Here is an 18,495-nt window from a genome sequence, read left to right as displayed (position 1 = left end):
AGGACAGATCTCTAGCTTAATAGTTCAAAGCACAAATTCTGTTCAGTCAGAACAAATAGCACATGTACACTGAATGAAGTCACAAAGCTGAAGAACACAGTAACAGAAATGTATTATTTACATGTACCAGTGTATATGCCATATCTAAATATGAAAAAGAACACTTAAAAATTATTTCCCTACTTAGACTGAATTTGGAAGACTAAAGAATAGTTTACTAGTGGCCTAAAGAACAAGTATAAGAAATACATCAAATCAGAAAATAAAAATGTAAAGAGAAACATATCATGAGAAAAGGACAGATTAAGGAGACCTGATATGCAATAAATAGGTTCCACAAGGAGACAATTACTGCAGACAGAAGAGAGGCAACAATTAAATAAATAATAGGTAACGATAAAAAAAAATCTGTCCTAACATGAAGACCTGAATCTAGGGATTGAAAGTCACCGAGCTCCAAGCTGAAGAACTGATGATAAAATACATGTAAACTAAGGATAAAAAGAAAATGCTATAAGCATTCAGACAGAAAGTACAAGTTGCCTATGAAAGAAAAAGGGAAAAGATGGCATGAGCATATGTGAGAAATCAGATTATATTGCTCACAGAACTTATGTCAACAAAGTACTCAAGAAAATATCTACCAGGAAACAAATGAACCAGAAGAGACACTTAAGATGGAAGATGATAAAAAGGAAACAACAGTAAGGACTAAGCAATGATACATCACTAAATCCGAATGAATGATAGAAAAAATTAAAACATCTTAGTAAAAACCGAGGCTTTCTGGTGGGGTAGGAGCATGGCAAATTTACGAGTATCCAAAGAGGACTGAGGAAAAAAGAGAAGGAAAAGTATTCTGAAGATCTCATCTTAAGAGGAAGGAGAAAAGAGAACTTCACATCTGAGTGGAAGAAATTCTTTGATTTTCAAATAATAAAATACATATCTCAACGTAAGCATGGAAAGGGAAGCTAATCATTAACAGTATATAAAAGTATATCAGATGTTCTAAAATTAAATATCTAGAATGGTTTTGCTTGTTCTGATTTTAATCTTGCTAGGCTGTCACTTGATTTTCTTTTTAAAGGGACTATCTTACATTTATAAACAGAGCTTTATAGGTTTCAGGAATTTTAATTTACTACGTATGAACATAGAAATGACTGTTTAAGGGAGTTTAAATTTAAGTTAAATACAAAGGTTATGGAAAAACTGGTTTTCAAATGTTTAAATAAACAACCTAATGGTCAGGAACTTTCATATAGTATTATACTGTTCTCTAAGGCCCTTCATGAACATCAAAAAACTCACAGATAGATATAAGAAACATTCACCTTGGATTCCATCCCAAAGAGTTTAATTACTGAAATACCAAGAAAGCCTTGTACCAGCATGCCTCATAGGTAAGACAGATTTATTTCACAGATTATAAAGACAGCCTAAAGGCTACACTTCAATACCGCATAAAATTTTCTGAGATTAAGTGATGTTCACATCAGACTTTGCTGATCCCAATTAAATTTATTATCTTTGTGACACCGATAAAAGTGTGTTCAGTGAAAATTATATTTTATGTTGAAAGAATATTTTAAGACCTAACCTGTATTCTAGATAATAAATCCAATGTTACAGAATATCATCTTTGTTTGCACCATACACATCTTTTTTGGTATTATACATAACAGATTATTAAGGCTGAGATGCCTATAAAAAGTCACAGACTATAAAATAGACTTGGGTTGTGATACTGGTATATATGTCATTGGTTAATTGTTAATGCTACCTGTCTACCTTTCCAGGCTCATAAAAACTGACTGGGATGGTGGAGGGGTGCTTGGGTGGCTCAGTTAAGCATTCAAATCTTGATCTCAGCTCAGGTCTTGATCTCAGGGTTGTGAGTTCAAGCTCTCTCTTGGGCTCCACACAGGGCATGAAGCCTACTTTAACAATTAAAAAAAAAAAAAAAACCCTCACTGAGGAATCCCAAAATCAATAATTTACGAAGACAACAAAAGAACAGTCATGTTATTAAAAGCAGGGAGTCATGAAACAGCTTTACAGGCTTCCACAGTAGTTCAGCCAATCAAAATAAAGCATTATAAGATCTACAAGAAAAGCAAGAACCTAGAAGAAATATAATCCCATATTCCAAGCCATTGGTTACTTATTTAGGCTGCTGCAGTATCTTCTCACAGTATCATTTCAAATAAGGCAGAAAATTAATAAAACAACCAACCAACCAATCAAGTACACGAACTATTATTAAGCTTATGTTGCTATATAACAATAAAGACATTGTAAAAAATTAATATATGCTCACTAAGTTATCTAGTTTAATTAAAGTTAGAAGTTTTCTTCTCACTTAAGATCATGTTATTATGATGGAGATATAAGTAAAGGCATCTACAGATTGATTTTAAAAGCACATGATTCTATGGGGCACCTGGGTGGCTCAGCCGGTTGAGCAACAGACTCTTAGTTTTGACTCAGGTCATGATTTCTGGGGTCATGGGAAGGAATACGACTTCGGGTTCTGCACTCATTGCAGACTCTGCTTGAGATTCTCTCTCTCTCCTTCTGCCCCATTCTCTGCTCATGCTCTAAAATAATTAATTAGTTAATTAATTAAACGTGCACAGTTCTAAAGATGTGGTTCAACTATGCACTGTATCATCTCTGTGTTTCAAACAATATGTCATATTTGCCAGGCTATGTATCTGTCTAATATAATATAATATTAGAAAAGATTAACTAGATTATATAATAAACATTTCTAACCTTAAAATGCCAAAGAACCAATACCTTTCATGATTGCGAGTTAGTAATAACTGTTAGGTATCTAAAAGATCACATTATTGTATGTGCTAGTTCACTTTTATGTTTGTTGTATATATATCACCATTACTCAAAATCCCTTCCTAAGAAAGGAATTTCAGAACTAAGATTTAACAGTTACATATTTCACTAGTCTTTCACTTTCAAATTCATTTACATCTCGGTTCAAAATTTTGCTTTACCATATACTTACAACGTGGTCTATGTGTGCCTTTCTGAGTGACAATTTCCTCATCTGGAAAATAGGAAAAATACTACCAACTTTATAGGATTGACAGATAAGTGACAAACTGCACATAACATATTTGGCTTAATACGCTGCATATAACAACTCCAAAATTAAATTTTTCTTTCTTAAAATATTTAAAGCACCTCTCCTTTTCCTCTTCTGTACCATATTCCTCCTGACGGAAGGGCTCTTCTAATGATTCTTAAGGACTCTTCTACTCTAAGGATTATGGCAATCTCTAAATGTTCTAGTCGAAGAACTATTTTAACAGTGATAATGGGTAGGTAATAGCTTTACTCTACAAATGAGAACTCAGAAAATGAGAGATTTGTGAGTCAGTGGTAGACAAGTTTGAACTACTGCGATGAAGGAGATTGGGCAACTTCCCACAGTGCTAGAATGTAAGAAAAAGTATCCTTTCCTCCAGCCAATAAAAATAAATGTTATTCCAAAAGCTAATGGACAAATATGAATGCCCCTCTGTGAGTACTTCTTCCTGAGGCAGATGATAGCTAGAAGCACCACAAACCTACATCGTAGGTAGGGTATGATTTTCTCAGTCACGGTGTCACAAATGACACAATGCTATTGTGTGCAAATGAAAATTAACTAGAATGTAAACAATAACACAGTTTAATGTGTATTAGCACAGATTTTAAAGAAACACATGAAGAGTTTTCCGTATATTTTCTTAATTACTAAATTGCTTTTATTAAAACACTTCTCATGTGAAACACTGAGTCTACTATTTAGTTCTCCCAAGGTTACAGCTGCAACTGTCCTACCACAACCCTTCACCTTCGACACCCACACACACATTTTTCTGTTAGGCATTTTAGCTGGAACGCCACTTCGAATGTCATAAAAGCACTCTGCTGCCACATTTCCTCATGTCTTACCGCTGAATAGGGGAGAAACACTACATGAAATATGGCCTTACCCAGATCTCTTTGTTGCACTGACAAAGAAAGATCAAATCTCAAAGGCATATTTGGTGTGGGAGAGCAATGATGATATTCAGATATGAAATACTATAAAAAGGATCAATGCCCTGTGGTGTGTCATGGCATTTGCCACTCTAGTGTTTGCAACAATGCAAACCTAGAGTTCAGTTTCTCAGGATGAAAATGCTATCACATAGTCTTGAAGAAAAAAGAAAGATTTGCTTTCAAATTTAACAGTCAGAAGAAAAACCCAGACAGGCTCCTGTTGCCTAACAAGTAAATCAAGGATGACAGTACCAAATCTATTACAACAACAAAGTCTGGATTATTTCTTCCTTTGACTAATACCCCAAAATAACTTTTATAATTTTAATACCAAGTTAAACAGTTTTAATACCAACAAAATACATGCTTTATTTTTTTCTAACTGTCCATGAGACACTGACCATATTATAAAGAATTTATGGAACATAAAAAAGCATATTTTGGTAGAGAAGTAGCTTACTCACATAGGAAAGGCCATATAAAATCATGGGAAGAATGACAAAGTTGATACAAAAAAAGAACTTCATATGCTAATAGTCCATTTTCATACTTTGAACATTAAACTTTTTTACAAAATTTAAAACACACTTATTCATTTTAAACACTGAGTGGGAAATTTAATGTGAGCTATCAAGACTTCCTTATATTTAATCCTTTCTGCCATTTATCCTTTAGTTTTTTTAAGATTTTATTTATGAGAGAGAGTGTGTGAGGCAGCAGGAGGAGGGGCAGAGGGAGGCTGAGAGAATCTCAAGCTGACTCTGCCCTGTGCACACAACCCAACATGGGGCTCAGTCTCAGAACCCCGAGATCATAAGCTGATCTGAAACCAAGAACTGGACAGTCAACAGACTGAGCCACCCAGGCTCCCCTATCCTAGATATTAAAAATCAGATCTGTGGATAAAGAAATTCTTTAACTTGAGAGAGACTCTTTCGAACATTAAACATAAAGACAAGATCTGATATAAATAATGGTATGTTCACCTACCCAAGCACTCACAGGTAAAATTATAAAAGATGTTTAATTGCTCACGTGGGTGGCAGTGATAATATAGAGAACAAACTTCTTCATGATTTAATAACTCCAAAAGAATGAATTTGCTAACCTGTTTGGAAAAAAAAAAAAAAAGCCTTCTAAAGTTTAAAACAGAATAAACCAATGGCACTCACAAAGACCTGTTTCTTCACCCATGCCACCAAACTTCAAGATCTGCTTAATTAGGAGGCATTCCCTAAAAGAAGTTATGAAGTTACAACTAGAAATTCAAAACCAAGAAAGATTCCCAAGAGGGGAAGGGGAGTAAGACATAAGGTCAGGGACAAGAGTAGGGATCAAAGCCATGAAATAATTAATTTGTACTTATGGTCAAAATGTTTCATACACATGAACAAAGCAACAGAAGTATCCATGCACCTGGGCACAGATACATATAAACATTCTAAAAAAGAGGAAGAAAAACCTATTATATTCAAATTCAGATCAAATCTATTGGGTACAAATCAGATACAGGAAGGAGTGGTACTTCATTCATTATGAGTCTCTACTTGAAATTCCTGAAATGCTACTACAAAACCTGTCTAACACCTTCTCTTCCTGGTGTTCTAACAAGTCATTTAAAATGCATTTTATAAGCTCAGGGCATGTTGTGGAATGAAGAGCGCTACGTGCAACTAGAAACCTGTTCTTTTCAGCTCCAAAACGTTCCCCAGAGAAAAAAAAAGATAGTCTCACCAGAGAAGAGATTAAAACTGGAAGGATCAGAAACGGGTGCAGGGGTGGAGAGAGTGGACAGAGGAACAAAAGTGAGAGAGAGAGAAGGGTGAATTCCATAATTACCTGAAGTCATCTTCCCTCTCTCCCTCTTCACTGCCAGTCATCTCGGTTATAACTTCAGAATCCAACCAAAAGACACTATCATCTCCCGAAGTGCTACTCTCACTTTCAGTCTCCATCTTGTATTCAAAAAATTTAATCCTCAAGGCATGAAATAAAGAACACCACCAATGTTCAAGTTGTTCGGCTCTGTTTATGTACACCCAGGTGTGTGGCTGATGCACAGTGATATGTGATCACGCCGGGCCACAGTCTATTACGTACTATTCTAATTACAGTTGGGGTAAAGACAGGAAATCACATAGAGCACACTCACTGCATCCGACGGCTCCACACCTGTGACACCGAGGCCCCTCCCACCGCCTCAGGCTCTGTGACCTACATAATCCAACGCAGAACCCAAATGAAGGTGAGTTTTCACTAATTATTGATCTAATAACTATTTTTCTCCACGCGGGTTTCCAGTTAACAAGTTAAAAACAGTTTCAAAGTACAAGCTTTTCTTATTTTGCTATTTCAAAATGAATTATGAAAGGTAAACCGAAAACCAGAAAGATAACACTATGATGTAGAAGTCTCCTGGGCCAACCACAAAGAGAGGCACAGTTACAGACCTCACAGTTAAGGAGGATCGCAACTCAGAGACATGACAAGCATGCAGCAGGGACCTGCCCAACTTCATGCCTTCTCATATTACACCCATCTTTCCTTCCCCGCAGTAATAACTGCCAGATACACCTTGCTCAGGCATCTAAAATGGGACATAACAGCCAGGCTTGTCCATGGCCTTTTAAAGAAAAATAAATAAATAAATACCAGAAGTTAAAAGACATTGACAATTACACCAAATAAAAGCATGCAACATTTTTAACACACCATTTAAACTGCAGACGCCCATGGCAGCAATAAAATGACTTGCTGGGAAAGGAGTGAAGACTACAGCATCTGTAACACTGACAATAACACAACTGTTACTCAGAAAATAACCACGTTGGTACCAACCACTGATACGTCAGATACTCATCTTTTGGCCCAGCAATTCCCTTTCTAGGAAATTACTGTTTCTTATTTATTTATTTATTTATTTATTTATTTATTTATTTATTATTTTTATTCATCAGAGACACGGAGAGACAGAGAGGCAGAGACACAGGCAGAGGGAGGAGCAGGCTCCGTGCAGGGAGCCCGACGTGGGACTCGATCCTGGGTCTCCAGGATCACGCCCTGGGCCAAAGGCGGCTGAGCCACCCGGGCTGCCCTGGGAAATTACTTTATTTTCACAGGTGGAAATAACAAAGAAACAAATATTCACAGCAGTAAACTTTATAACAACAGAATAGCAAAAACCACCTAACTTGCTCATTAATGGAAAACTGGATAATCAAATTACGGAATCTCCACAGAACGGAATGCAATACATTTGGGTAGAGAAACTCAAGGCAGCCCTACTGGTCAAGACTAAGGCACAGTATCAAGGCAAAGAAAAAAGAGGCAAATGTGGACAACAGTATAGATGACATGTTCCCAAACACATTTTCAAAGAAGAGGAAGGAGAAACACACAGGACTACATGCACAGAAGATGCACAGGACAGTACCAGTGAGAGCTGCTGTCTCCAGGGGGAAAACACGGAACGAGAGGGAGACAGGTTTTCACTGTATCGTGCGCATATCACCCTTGCAAGAATAATAACTAACTTTAACAGTCTTTTATATCCCTCAGCAAAGAATCAGATTTTTAAATGTTAAAATAACAGTATTTAGGTCTGCTTTTTTCTTCTAAACAAATCTAACTCCTTTAATGTGTTTCATGAGTCCAATTCACCTTTCCTTTTAATTCTTTCTTTTGCTCCTTCATTACTGTCATTGATTTGCCTCACTTTCTCAAGCCCTTTCAAACCTGAAAATGTGAACTGTAAGCAGTAGTTTTACAGAGAACGCTAGGACGGTCTAATCAACACAAGCTCACCCAGGACATCTTCGTTTCTAGTCCTAGGACCACTGCAGAACCATACCTCCCCGCCCACCCCACTGCGGTGACAGCCTTCCATCCCACCAACCTGACCTATGCACCAAGGAAGACCTTCCACAGCTCTCACAGTTTTGACTCTGCTATCAGTTCAAAAAAAAAGGTTTCAGCTTCAAAATCAACCTATTTTCTGTTCCCTTCTTCAATAGCTAGTGAAAATCCAGGAGAAACATAAGGTAGTGAATGGCAGAGGGCATGTAAGGAACAAAGCGGAGTCGATCACTGGGGTTGCCAAAAGCTCCATATCCCTGAAGACCACAATTGCTTTCACTCCTTTCCTTGACTGCTTTAAAACCTGATCAGGCTTCACGTCCCCAACCAACTTTTGTGGGGGCACAAGTCTCTGACCTAAACCACAGGCCTCATCATGGACAGTTTACAACCAGTTGGTTCTTTATCTTCTACTGACCAAGTGATAAGAAAGACAAAGGGAAGGGGGAGTTTCTAAACCCACCGCAGCAAGAGGAAAAGGAATTTTAGCAAGAGTTTAAGAATCTGAAATTAGAATGTTTTCTTTTTTTCAAGAAAAATGTTTTTAAGGTAGCTTATTTTTCTAGCAGCAGTAAAGTAGTAATAACAACAGCAAATATACACTTACTTTCTGTGCCAAGCATTGTGCCACGGGCCTTACAAAATAATTCTAATTAATTAGGTAATCCTCACAGGTAGGAGCTATTTTAATCCTCACATTACAGGTGAAGAAATTGAAGTTTAGCATAATAATCTGTCAGGGTTACTCAGTTTATAAGTCTGCATTTAAAATACTTTTTAAAAATCTGCCTAAAAATCTAACCACCATATGAAGTATTTCTATGGAGAAAATACGTGGCTTTCAATTTCAACTACATTAGCTCATTAGCTTGGCCTGCTCTGATCTCTTAATTCTGTTGTATGCTGGCGACCTGCATTCATTTCTATACAGCATCCCCCACACATCTGGGTTGACTACAAAAAAAAAGGTACACATAAGTGATCACAAAACAAAACAGCAGCAGGGCAGGAACCGAGAACCCGGGTCCTGATACTCCCATTTCATGCTCCTTTACCAACACTTTAACTTAGAATTGTTTTATCAATTCTGTTCAAAACAGCCCGTGGCACATAGCCAAAAGGTCAATCAAGATCTCCTGAACTAGGCACCAAGCTTTATCCACAGAATGCTTCACAATTATGATTCTAAACACAGATATACCAAAAATTGTGTATTCTCAATGTGAGTAACATGTCTAGGTGTAATTAATGTATGTGTGTGTGCGTGTGTATAACTATTAGAAAGAAAAGTTAAGCATGAATCCTCCTAAAATATTTGCAACTGAAGACTTTCTTCCAATGTAAAAAGCACAAAATATAATGTACAAATGTCATCCATCATTAATCATTTTTATACTATATATTCATTCTAAATTCCAGATTACTTATATCTTTAACTTGTTTTCCTAACCAAGTGTCCTGGTTGGCTCAGTCAGTTGAACAGCCAACTCGATATCAGCTCAGTTCATGATCTCAGGATCTCAGAGTCATGGGATCAAGCCCCAAGCCGGACTCCATGATCAGAGCGGGGTCTACTTGAGATCCTCTCTTGCCCTCAGCCTCAGCCCCTCCCCCTACTTGTGCACTCTCTCTCTAAATAAGTAATAAATAATATCTTTAAATTTTTTCAATTGTTTTTCTAACCAGTTGTAGGTGGTTTGTAGGTATGTTACACTGCAATAACTAACTTCAAAAGAATAACTATTTTCTTACTATACAATACTCTTGTGTTCTGAATCATCATACACAGACATCTAGTTGAGTTTACAAATCTATCGAAAGGGCAAACAATTATGTATACTTTATTTTGTTAAAATTTATTTAAGTAAAATAAATATATTTGTTTATTTATAAATAAATTTCATTAAAATATCTACAGTACACAATTTAACATGCTCCTCTATAGGTCGCTTTAAAAATAACAGAAAAATCTGTTTGACTAGAAAACCTATCATGTTAGAATAGATTTTGCCTCTTTAGAAATATATATTTCAAGAGGGATCTAACTCTGAACAACTCTTCAAAAATGCTAAACTTCAAAAAAGGGATATCTTAATAATACATCACTTCTATCACAATAATGTATGTATTTAAAAATATATATTGTATTCCATAAAGCTGTCTTATGAAACTGGAAAAAAATTTCCATAGAAATGGGAATATTTTGAAATCAGACATTGGTTCAAATTTCAACTATGTCATTTATAGATAGTGCAGCTTGAGGTAAGTAACTTAAAGTGAGTCTCAGTTTGGTAATCTCTAAAAGAGGAATAATAATAACCTTGTAAAGTTAATGTGTGGATAAGAAATAATGCATGTAATGAAACCATCATATTGCGCAGTAAAGATAAGATCCTCTCTAAAGGACAGACATCATGTTCATCATCACTGACACCATGGAATGCTTTTATTGTTGTAATTGTACAAAAACTGAGAAGATATTTCATCTTAAATACTTGGCTTTCTTTAGTTTTATCACTTAGCAATTTTTACCATATTTGAAGGAGAGTAGTAATCTCATAAATGAAAGGAAGTAAATCTCAAATAAGAAATAATTTTCTACTTATTTGAGTCCCTTTCATAAATGTAAAGAATGGAAAATCAAAAACTGAAAGTTCAAATACTCCTCTCATTACATTAATATAAGGATTACAAAGTACATATAAAACTAGATCATAAGACAATTCAGCATGACATTTCCAATCTCTCTAATAAGTGAATTTAAGTGGAAATTTAGCAAGTATATGCATAAGCTCTCAATATTTAACTAAAATCATCTATTGTTTTTAAATTCTGTATCCTTAGCCAACCAAAGATTAAAAGCATACTTGCTGGTATTCAAGTTTAAAAATAATATGCAGTATTTATTATAATGTAGAATACTGCCTTCAACAAATATATAATCTCAGGCTATGTTTTCACTGTATCAGTAACTACCATCAGTTGTTACACATTCTAGAATCTTCATCTCATGTAAATACTGACTGAAGAAAAATACTATGACAGTCTACCTAATCAGACTTCCTCAACACAAATTTTAACCATAGTGATATAGTCTGTTTGGTATCATTAACTGTAAACAAAAAAAAAAATTAGAAACTATATAGAGCAGATACCATTATTATAAGAAAATATATATATATACACACATATAAAGACTTGGAGATCATATAACAAAAATACTCTGGGTAATTTTTACTTTTTTCTTTAATTTATCTACAATGTTTTTAAGCAGAGAGCCTGCTTCCCCCTCTGCCTGTGTTTCCACCTCTCTCTTGTGTCTCTCTCATGAATGAATGAATGAATGAATGAATGAATGAATACATACATACAAACATACATACATACTCAAGAGCTCAAGGTGCTCTTGCACTAGGGAAAAAGAACATGATATCAGCATTAAAATATTCTTTCAAATGGAATTAGAGACTGCAGAGAACGATTCATACATCTACCAAGCCATGGGCACACATTACAGGCAAGTTGTCTTAACGTGAGCATTCCATTAGGAGACTCAGTAAAAACAAAACAAAAACACCAACTTCACCATAATCTAGAGATCTCAACAAATCCTCACTGGTCTGAGACACTACTCACAACAGTGTTTCAATCTACAGATAAAATAACCAAAACTATACAGTGTTAACAAATAAAGGTTAACTCTGAAACAAGTTCTAATTCTTCTAGCAATGAATTTAAGACCACTAAAATACAACATCTACATGTAATGGTTAAATGAAAACACTGCTAAAAAGTAATAAAAGCATAGTGTTTGAAAATTAAGAATTATGCTGCAACTGATTTGGTAAAGGCCTTATAAAGACAATTAAAACTCAGTATTCTGGGCAGCCCGGGTAGCTCAGCGGTTTAGCGCCGCCTTCAGCCCAGGGCCTGATCCTGGAGACCCAGGATTAAGTCCCATGTCAGGCTCCCTACATGGAGCCTGCTTCTCCCTCTGCCTGTGTCTCTGCCTCTCTCTCTCTCTCTCTCTCTCATGAATAAATAAATAAAATCTTTAAAAATAAAAAATAAAAATAAAATAAAACTCGGTATTCTTTAATATAACACTGAATTAAATAAATTATTTCCTGAGCTAGAATTGTGATTGAATATGTCATCATCAGTGAGCTACAGAACCAAAAGGTTTCCATTACAAGTTTAGGGCCTTAGAAAACTATGATCTTGGCAAAAAACTGAAATCTATGTATAGTACTTCTGGTAATTCCTGTAACTGGATCACCTCCTGTTAACGATATTTCAAAGAAAAATGCTAAATGTAAACTTAAGAAGTAACAATCAGGGGAGAAAGCAAAATGATTCAATGATTTTTTTTTTCCCCATTATCCATTGTTACAGAAATTTCTTCTGGTAAATTTAATCAATTACTAAAATAATAATAGTAATAGTAATAACGTAAATCTTTTGGTGAGTAAACTATAATACAGAAGTAAAAAGAAGTTAATATACGTAGATTTGTGGTACCTGGATGGCTCAGTGGTTGAGCGTCTGCCTTTGGCTCAGGTCATGATCCCATGGTCCAGGGATGGAGTCCCACATCGGGCTCCCAGCAGGGAACCTACTTCTCCCTCTGCCTATGTCTCTGCTTCTCTCTCTGTGTCTCTCATGAATAAATAAATAAAATCATTTTTAAAATAAAATAAAATAATAAAAGGTACACAGATTTATATTTAAGTTTGAATGACACATTAATTAGGGATTATCTGCCTATTTCTTCTGATTTGGCTAGAACCAGACATTAATATTACTATCTGTGGTGCTTTTCATGTGATGTTTTCATGTGATGTTTTCAAAAGATGTAGTAAATACAAAGTATATTTTATAATATATCAAAAAGTACTTCAAAATAATAATACTGTTTCTGAAGTGTCAATTCAGAATCTTCAGATTCTATGCCCTTGTGGTAAGATAAGCATGTTCTGGAGTGCCTGGGTGGCTCAGTCAGTTGGGCATCTGCCTTTGGCTCAAGTCATGATACTGGAGTCCTGGGATTGAGCCTCACGTCAGGCTCCCCACTCAGCAGGGAGTCTGCTTCTCCCTCTGCCCCTGCTTGTGCATTCTCTATCACTCACTCTCTCTCAAATAAATCAATAAAACCTTTTTTTTAAAAAAAGATAAGTATGTTTAGAAACTGAACTTATTATTTACTGATTTGTAATTTATTAAACTACTATTTTACTATTTATAAGTAGTATTCAAGTTAAATATACAAAGCAATTTGAAAACAGCAGTGCTAAGTATCCATGGTTTTCATTTAGGAAATAATGTTGATTTTTTTTTTAATTTAATAAAGTTAAGATCATTCAAATTCCTCTGTGCCAATTATTACCTATGTGAACTCAGGCAATTGAGATCTCTTAAATTCAATTTCTTCATCTGATCAGAATAACCTTGCCCAATTATACTGCAATTGAAGTGATCAGATGAAATAAGAGATATACACTATCTATGTACCACAACATTTGTAAATAGTAAGTGCTAAAAAAAAAAAAAAAAAACACACACAGAAGACATAATAAAAGACATTTCATGAATCTATGTTTTGGATCTACTAAAAAATGTTAAACTTCTTTAGAAGAATAAAAATTCTCATGAGATAAGGACTCTTTTGTAAATTACTAAAATACCATTATCTCACCTAAAGTAATCAGCCAATAATCCCTTAATATCATAAATACATAGTCAATGCATCAGGCTTTCTAATTGTCAGGAACCTTTTTTTTTTAAACAAATGGTTTGTTTCAATCACAAAGTTCACACATGGTGGTATTACAGTTAATAGTTACAGTTAATAATCCTCCTTCATTTTTGCCACATATTTGTTGAAGAAATCAAATCCTGCATATTCTCTAACACTCAGGATTTTGCTGACTAATATGCCAAGAGTCTGGTCCTACAGACTCCTCAAGCTATCATATTTCCATTTAACAGGCTTTCTTTTAAATATATATATATTTTATTTCTTTACTTGAGAGAGAGAGAGAGCGTGTGCGAGCATGCACACAAACAGGGGAGGAAGGAAGGGAGTTGGAGAAACAGATTCCTCCCTGAGCAGGGAGCCCGGGGGGGGGGGGGGGGGGGGGGGGGGGGCTCGATCCCAGGCCCCTAAGATCAAGACCTGAGCCAAAGGCGGAGCCCTAAGTAACTGAGCCACCCAGATGCCCCTACCTGTACTAATTCTTAAAAGCTATATGGAATGCTTTGGTATTTTCTGACTCATCTACCAGCCTTCTAAAATAAATATTAATCAAATGAACAAATAAGCAAAGTGGTAAAATATCAGTAAATACAAAGCTAAAGTAACCAAAAGGCCATAGATAATATATTCTTCCAATGACTTAAACGGGTATTATTGGGGCAGCTATTCAAGGCAACACATGTTAAGAGGTTTCAAGTGTTGTTTTGACTTCTAACCTAAACGGGTTCTTGCATCCTCTACTGCCACCTATGACATCTATATGTCCTCCTACATGATCTAAGTTCACTGGCAATACCTGCACATATCTGAACAATCTATGACTAATACTAAAACTCTACCCAGTATGTTTGCCACTGGTCAGTCCCTATTATTTTAGAATGGCAACATAAAAGCTGTATGAACTATGGAATATCCTTAAAAGAGGGGACAGAAACATTATCATGGCTCCTATTTGGACAGGAATTAGAAACAACTGATATCCTGGAACAAACTACCACCTAGATGAATAAAGTTGAAATATAGAACTACCCCAATACCTAGTACAGTAAATTTAATTCACTAACTCTTAAACATCTGAAATTAAATCATTAGTAGGAATCAAGAGGTCAAAGATTAATCTATATAACAGGTTGCATATCTTAGAAATTCCCCATACCAATTCCCATACAATGTGTAAGAGAAATAAACAATAAACATCTTCATGAGCTTGGAAATCCAACAGAGTTTGCCAAGAACTAGACCATTTCCTCTCCATCTACCCCGAGAAAACAGTTATTATTTGACCAGTGTATCAGAATCTACAAGCCAAAGAATAGTTAAAACAAAAAAAGATTCTATAATTATCGACTATATTCACAAACTAACAAGAAGTTCTTAGGTGAACAAATGGAAAAGACAATTCATCATGGTTTGTCTGCCAGCATCAACCAACCAACCAATGATTAGCATCCGCTCTGTCATTTTTCAAATATAAAATACAAAACAATTAACAGCACAATAAAAACATCACCTAAGACTAGTATAAGCAGTTTACTATTTATAAAGCATTCTGACATATTTCAAAGCAAATGACAAAGAGAAAGTAAGCCAAGGGAAGAGTGGGAATTTGGGGGAACTGAACGTTTAAAAGAAAAAGCACTGAGAATTGAATTCACTATAATTTTCCTAAACTACACAAATATTAAAGAACAATAAAAAACAGGTAAACACATTCCATGAAATGAGTAGACAACAAGAAAATATGGTCACAGTATTGTTTTCTAAGGGAAAAATTAAGGATCTTCCTTCAAGTGTGGCTTGAAACAAATTTTCAATCCTTTTTTCTATCCCCAAACAGTTCAAAAATATGCACACATTCATTAATAAAACTGACTCATTACCTATTTATTTATTTTGATTAACAACAATTTAAAAGCAAATTATCTTTGAGAGTGTCAAGCTTGTTGAGCATTCAAACCGTAAGTTGAAAATTATTTTAATTAGAACTTAATTTTACTAAATTGGCAACACGAAAGAAGTTAAACAAGGATGGGGAGGAAGGAAGACCTAGATGAAAGACAGGAGTCCCTGGTCTGCTAAGGGAAAATATGAGGGTAAAAGTAGGAGGACAAAAAGTAAACACGTAACTCCTTAAAAATTCACAGCTGAGGGGATCCCTGGGTGGCTCGGCGGTTTGGCGCCTGCCTTTGGCCCGGGGCGTTGTCCTGGAGTCCCGGGATCGAGTCCTGCATCGGGCTTCCCGCATGGAGCCTGCTTCTCCCTCTGCCTGTGTCTCTGCCTTTCTCTCTATCATGAATAAATAAATAAATAAATCTTTTTTTAAAAAATTCACAGATGAGGGGCACCTGGGTGGCTCAGTTTATTAAGCATCTACCTTAGATTCAGGTCATGACCCCAGGGTCCTGAGATCAAGCCCCACTCCTTACCCAGTGGGGAGTCTGCTTCTCCCTCTCCCTCTGCCCCTGTCCCTGGCTCATGCTCATGCTCAAGCTCGCTCACTCTCTCTCAAATAAATAAATAAAATCTTTCTTTAAAAAAAGTCACAGATGACATAAATCATTAACCAGATTATCTGAGGATATCAGTAAAGTATTCAAAACATTCGGGAAATAACACCAAGATGTCAGAATGCTCAACTGCATAGACCCCAGCTGTGAATCAATGTGGGGATAATTCTTAAACCGACTGACATTCGTGTTAGGCTATCATCTCTGAAATCAGGAACATTTGTTTGAGTATGTGGTGTAAATGTCTAGAATGGTAAAGAAAAAATTGCCCAATGGCTACATAATGCTGAAAAGAATGAAGGACCAGATAAATACTTGTGTCAGAGAATACACACAACTCGAAACTATGATTAGCACTTATAAAAATGTCAGAAATTTAACTATCTTCAAAGTTGGAAGAAATCTTAAGGACCACCTCATATGAAGTCAGCTAGTAAACTAAACTCTAAAAGTTCATGTTTCCTTTTCCTACCTTACCACTAACTGTATGGTAAATTTTCACAAAGTATCTCATTTTCGTTCCAATACCCACAACAATCTAGTGGAGTGATCAAGAAAACAACACTATCCCTGTATTACTTAAGTGGGAACTGAGGCTTGCCCAAGGTCACACAATTTATAAGTGGTATTTACCTCTTAGGTTATTTGTGAAGGAACAGGTAAAATGTCTCCTCCACTAAAAAAAGTTTCAAATCACTCCCCAGTCCAAAGCATTCTCCTTTCTGCTGCCCTACAATATTTTCAAAAACACTTTGAAAATACTTTTAATAATACAAGAGTAATAGGCATAAAAAGGGTAAATGATTTGCCCAAGGACACAAGGGTGGAGCTGGGAGTCAGAGTCCAGAGATCATCACTACACTGTTCCCCAAAATGATCACTAAATATGATCTCTTGTGCTATATAACACATTTCTGTAATATGAATTAGATCACAACCAGATTATATATAACAATTTTTTCCCTGTTTTCAGTCAGGCACATCCCGTTTAACAGGAAGTTCATGACCATATGGTGGATGCAATAAAACGTAGGGTATCATTGTTCTGTACACAATACCCACTCATACCATTTTGATGCTGGTTTCAAAGGAGTCCCACACTACGTCGGCAGGGCTTTTGCATGCTACTTCCTCATTTTTGCATATTTTGCCCTTGTCTCTGTAATTCAGCAGCCTCAACGCTTCATGACACCCTTTCTGTCAAGCAACATAACCTTTTTTTAAAGATAAAATCCTATATTTACTGTAATGTTTCTTACTTACTAGCCATTTGATATCATCTTTTTAACTGCACTTTTATTATTAGGACTGGTGTTGCTTTCATTAGTGCTCTGGATACAAAGCTGAATATATTTTGAGTGATTTGTATGACTGTTTTTATCAGACCTTTTTGGCGTATGATTTGTAAAACCACAAGATTTTTCAGAAACACATATATCACATTACAGCAAGAATGGTATAAAAAAATGTTTTAAAACCAGTATCATTATTCATATATACTCCTCTAGGGCCAGTCAGACCTTTCAAATCTTACCACAGAATAAAATTGTTGCCATCAAAAATACTGAACATCTAACACAACAGGACATGTAGCTCTCCCCTACTCATCTCAATGCCTTCAGTGTAAACCAAAAGCCAGGAGTTCCTCAGAATGTAAGAGAATTACACAAACTGTAGCTGGCTCCTAAACTTGACAGGACATCATGATCACAGGAGTAGCTTAAAAAAAAAAAAAAACTACAGGTTCTCCCAACCCCACACAGACCCACTGGATTTCCAGAGACCAGATCTTAGAATCTGCATTTGAAATTCTTCAGTTGATTCTATTTACCTGACAGCCCAGTTGCTTAATGATCAGGTGCTTCATAAGAAAGAAACGAGCACAAAAATTATGCAGCCCCAAACGATATGCTTTTACTTTCTGAAATGATCAATAATTCAAGCAAAATAAATAGCATTTCTAAGAGTATTAAAATTGTATAAATATGATCCTATAACTTAGAATTCATATTGAAAAAAAAAAGAATTCATATTGATAAATTCAAATATGTAGAACTGTTCATTAGTTGTGATTACTAAGAGGTGAATGAGTGGTACCAGCAACATAACCATCAACTACACCCTCTCACTAGTTGCCTCATTAGCAAATAAGGCCCTCATTGTGGGAAATGGAAGCAAAATCATGGGGTTTATTACAAACACACATGTAACAAGTTTTATTTTCTTGGCTCAGAGCTCCAGCAATCTGCAAGAAAGTCACCACCTTCTGACTTATTTATTCTGAAATTCTTGGTTCTACTGGGGCAAATTATTCACAATAAA

The 18,495-nt window shown here is 35.7% G+C and overlaps 1 protein-coding gene across 6 annotated transcripts in view; it reads right to left on the bottom strand.

The window, feature by feature from the left end:
* Nucleotides 1–18,495, bottom strand: part of ARHGAP32 (Rho GTPase activating protein 32) — a 291,821-nt gene that overhangs the window by 189,152 nt on the left and 84,174 nt on the right. Inside the window, exon 1 of one of the 6 annotated variants that reach the window (XM_035716482.2) lies at nucleotides 5,896–6,199. The exons of 4 other annotated variants lie outside the window; for them this stretch is intronic. In XM_035716482.2, the coding sequence (XP_035572375.2) occupies nucleotides 5,896–6,011 (116 nt within the window). In that variant the 5' untranslated portion in view covers nucleotides 6,012–6,199. Of the gene's footprint in view, nucleotides 1–5,895; nucleotides 6,200–18,495 lie in introns of those variants that run through there. One more of the 6 variants, XM_049109757.1, reaches the window with a different exon arrangement.

This window comes from Canis lupus, chromosome 5 (assembly GCF_003254725.2).
Source record: "Canis lupus dingo isolate Sandy chromosome 5, ASM325472v2, whole genome shotgun sequence".
NCBI classification, from domain to species: Eukaryota; Metazoa; Chordata; class Mammalia; order Carnivora; family Canidae; genus Canis; species Canis lupus.
Note: the sequence above shows the minus strand (reverse complement) of the source record. Positions and strands in the feature narration are given on the sequence as shown.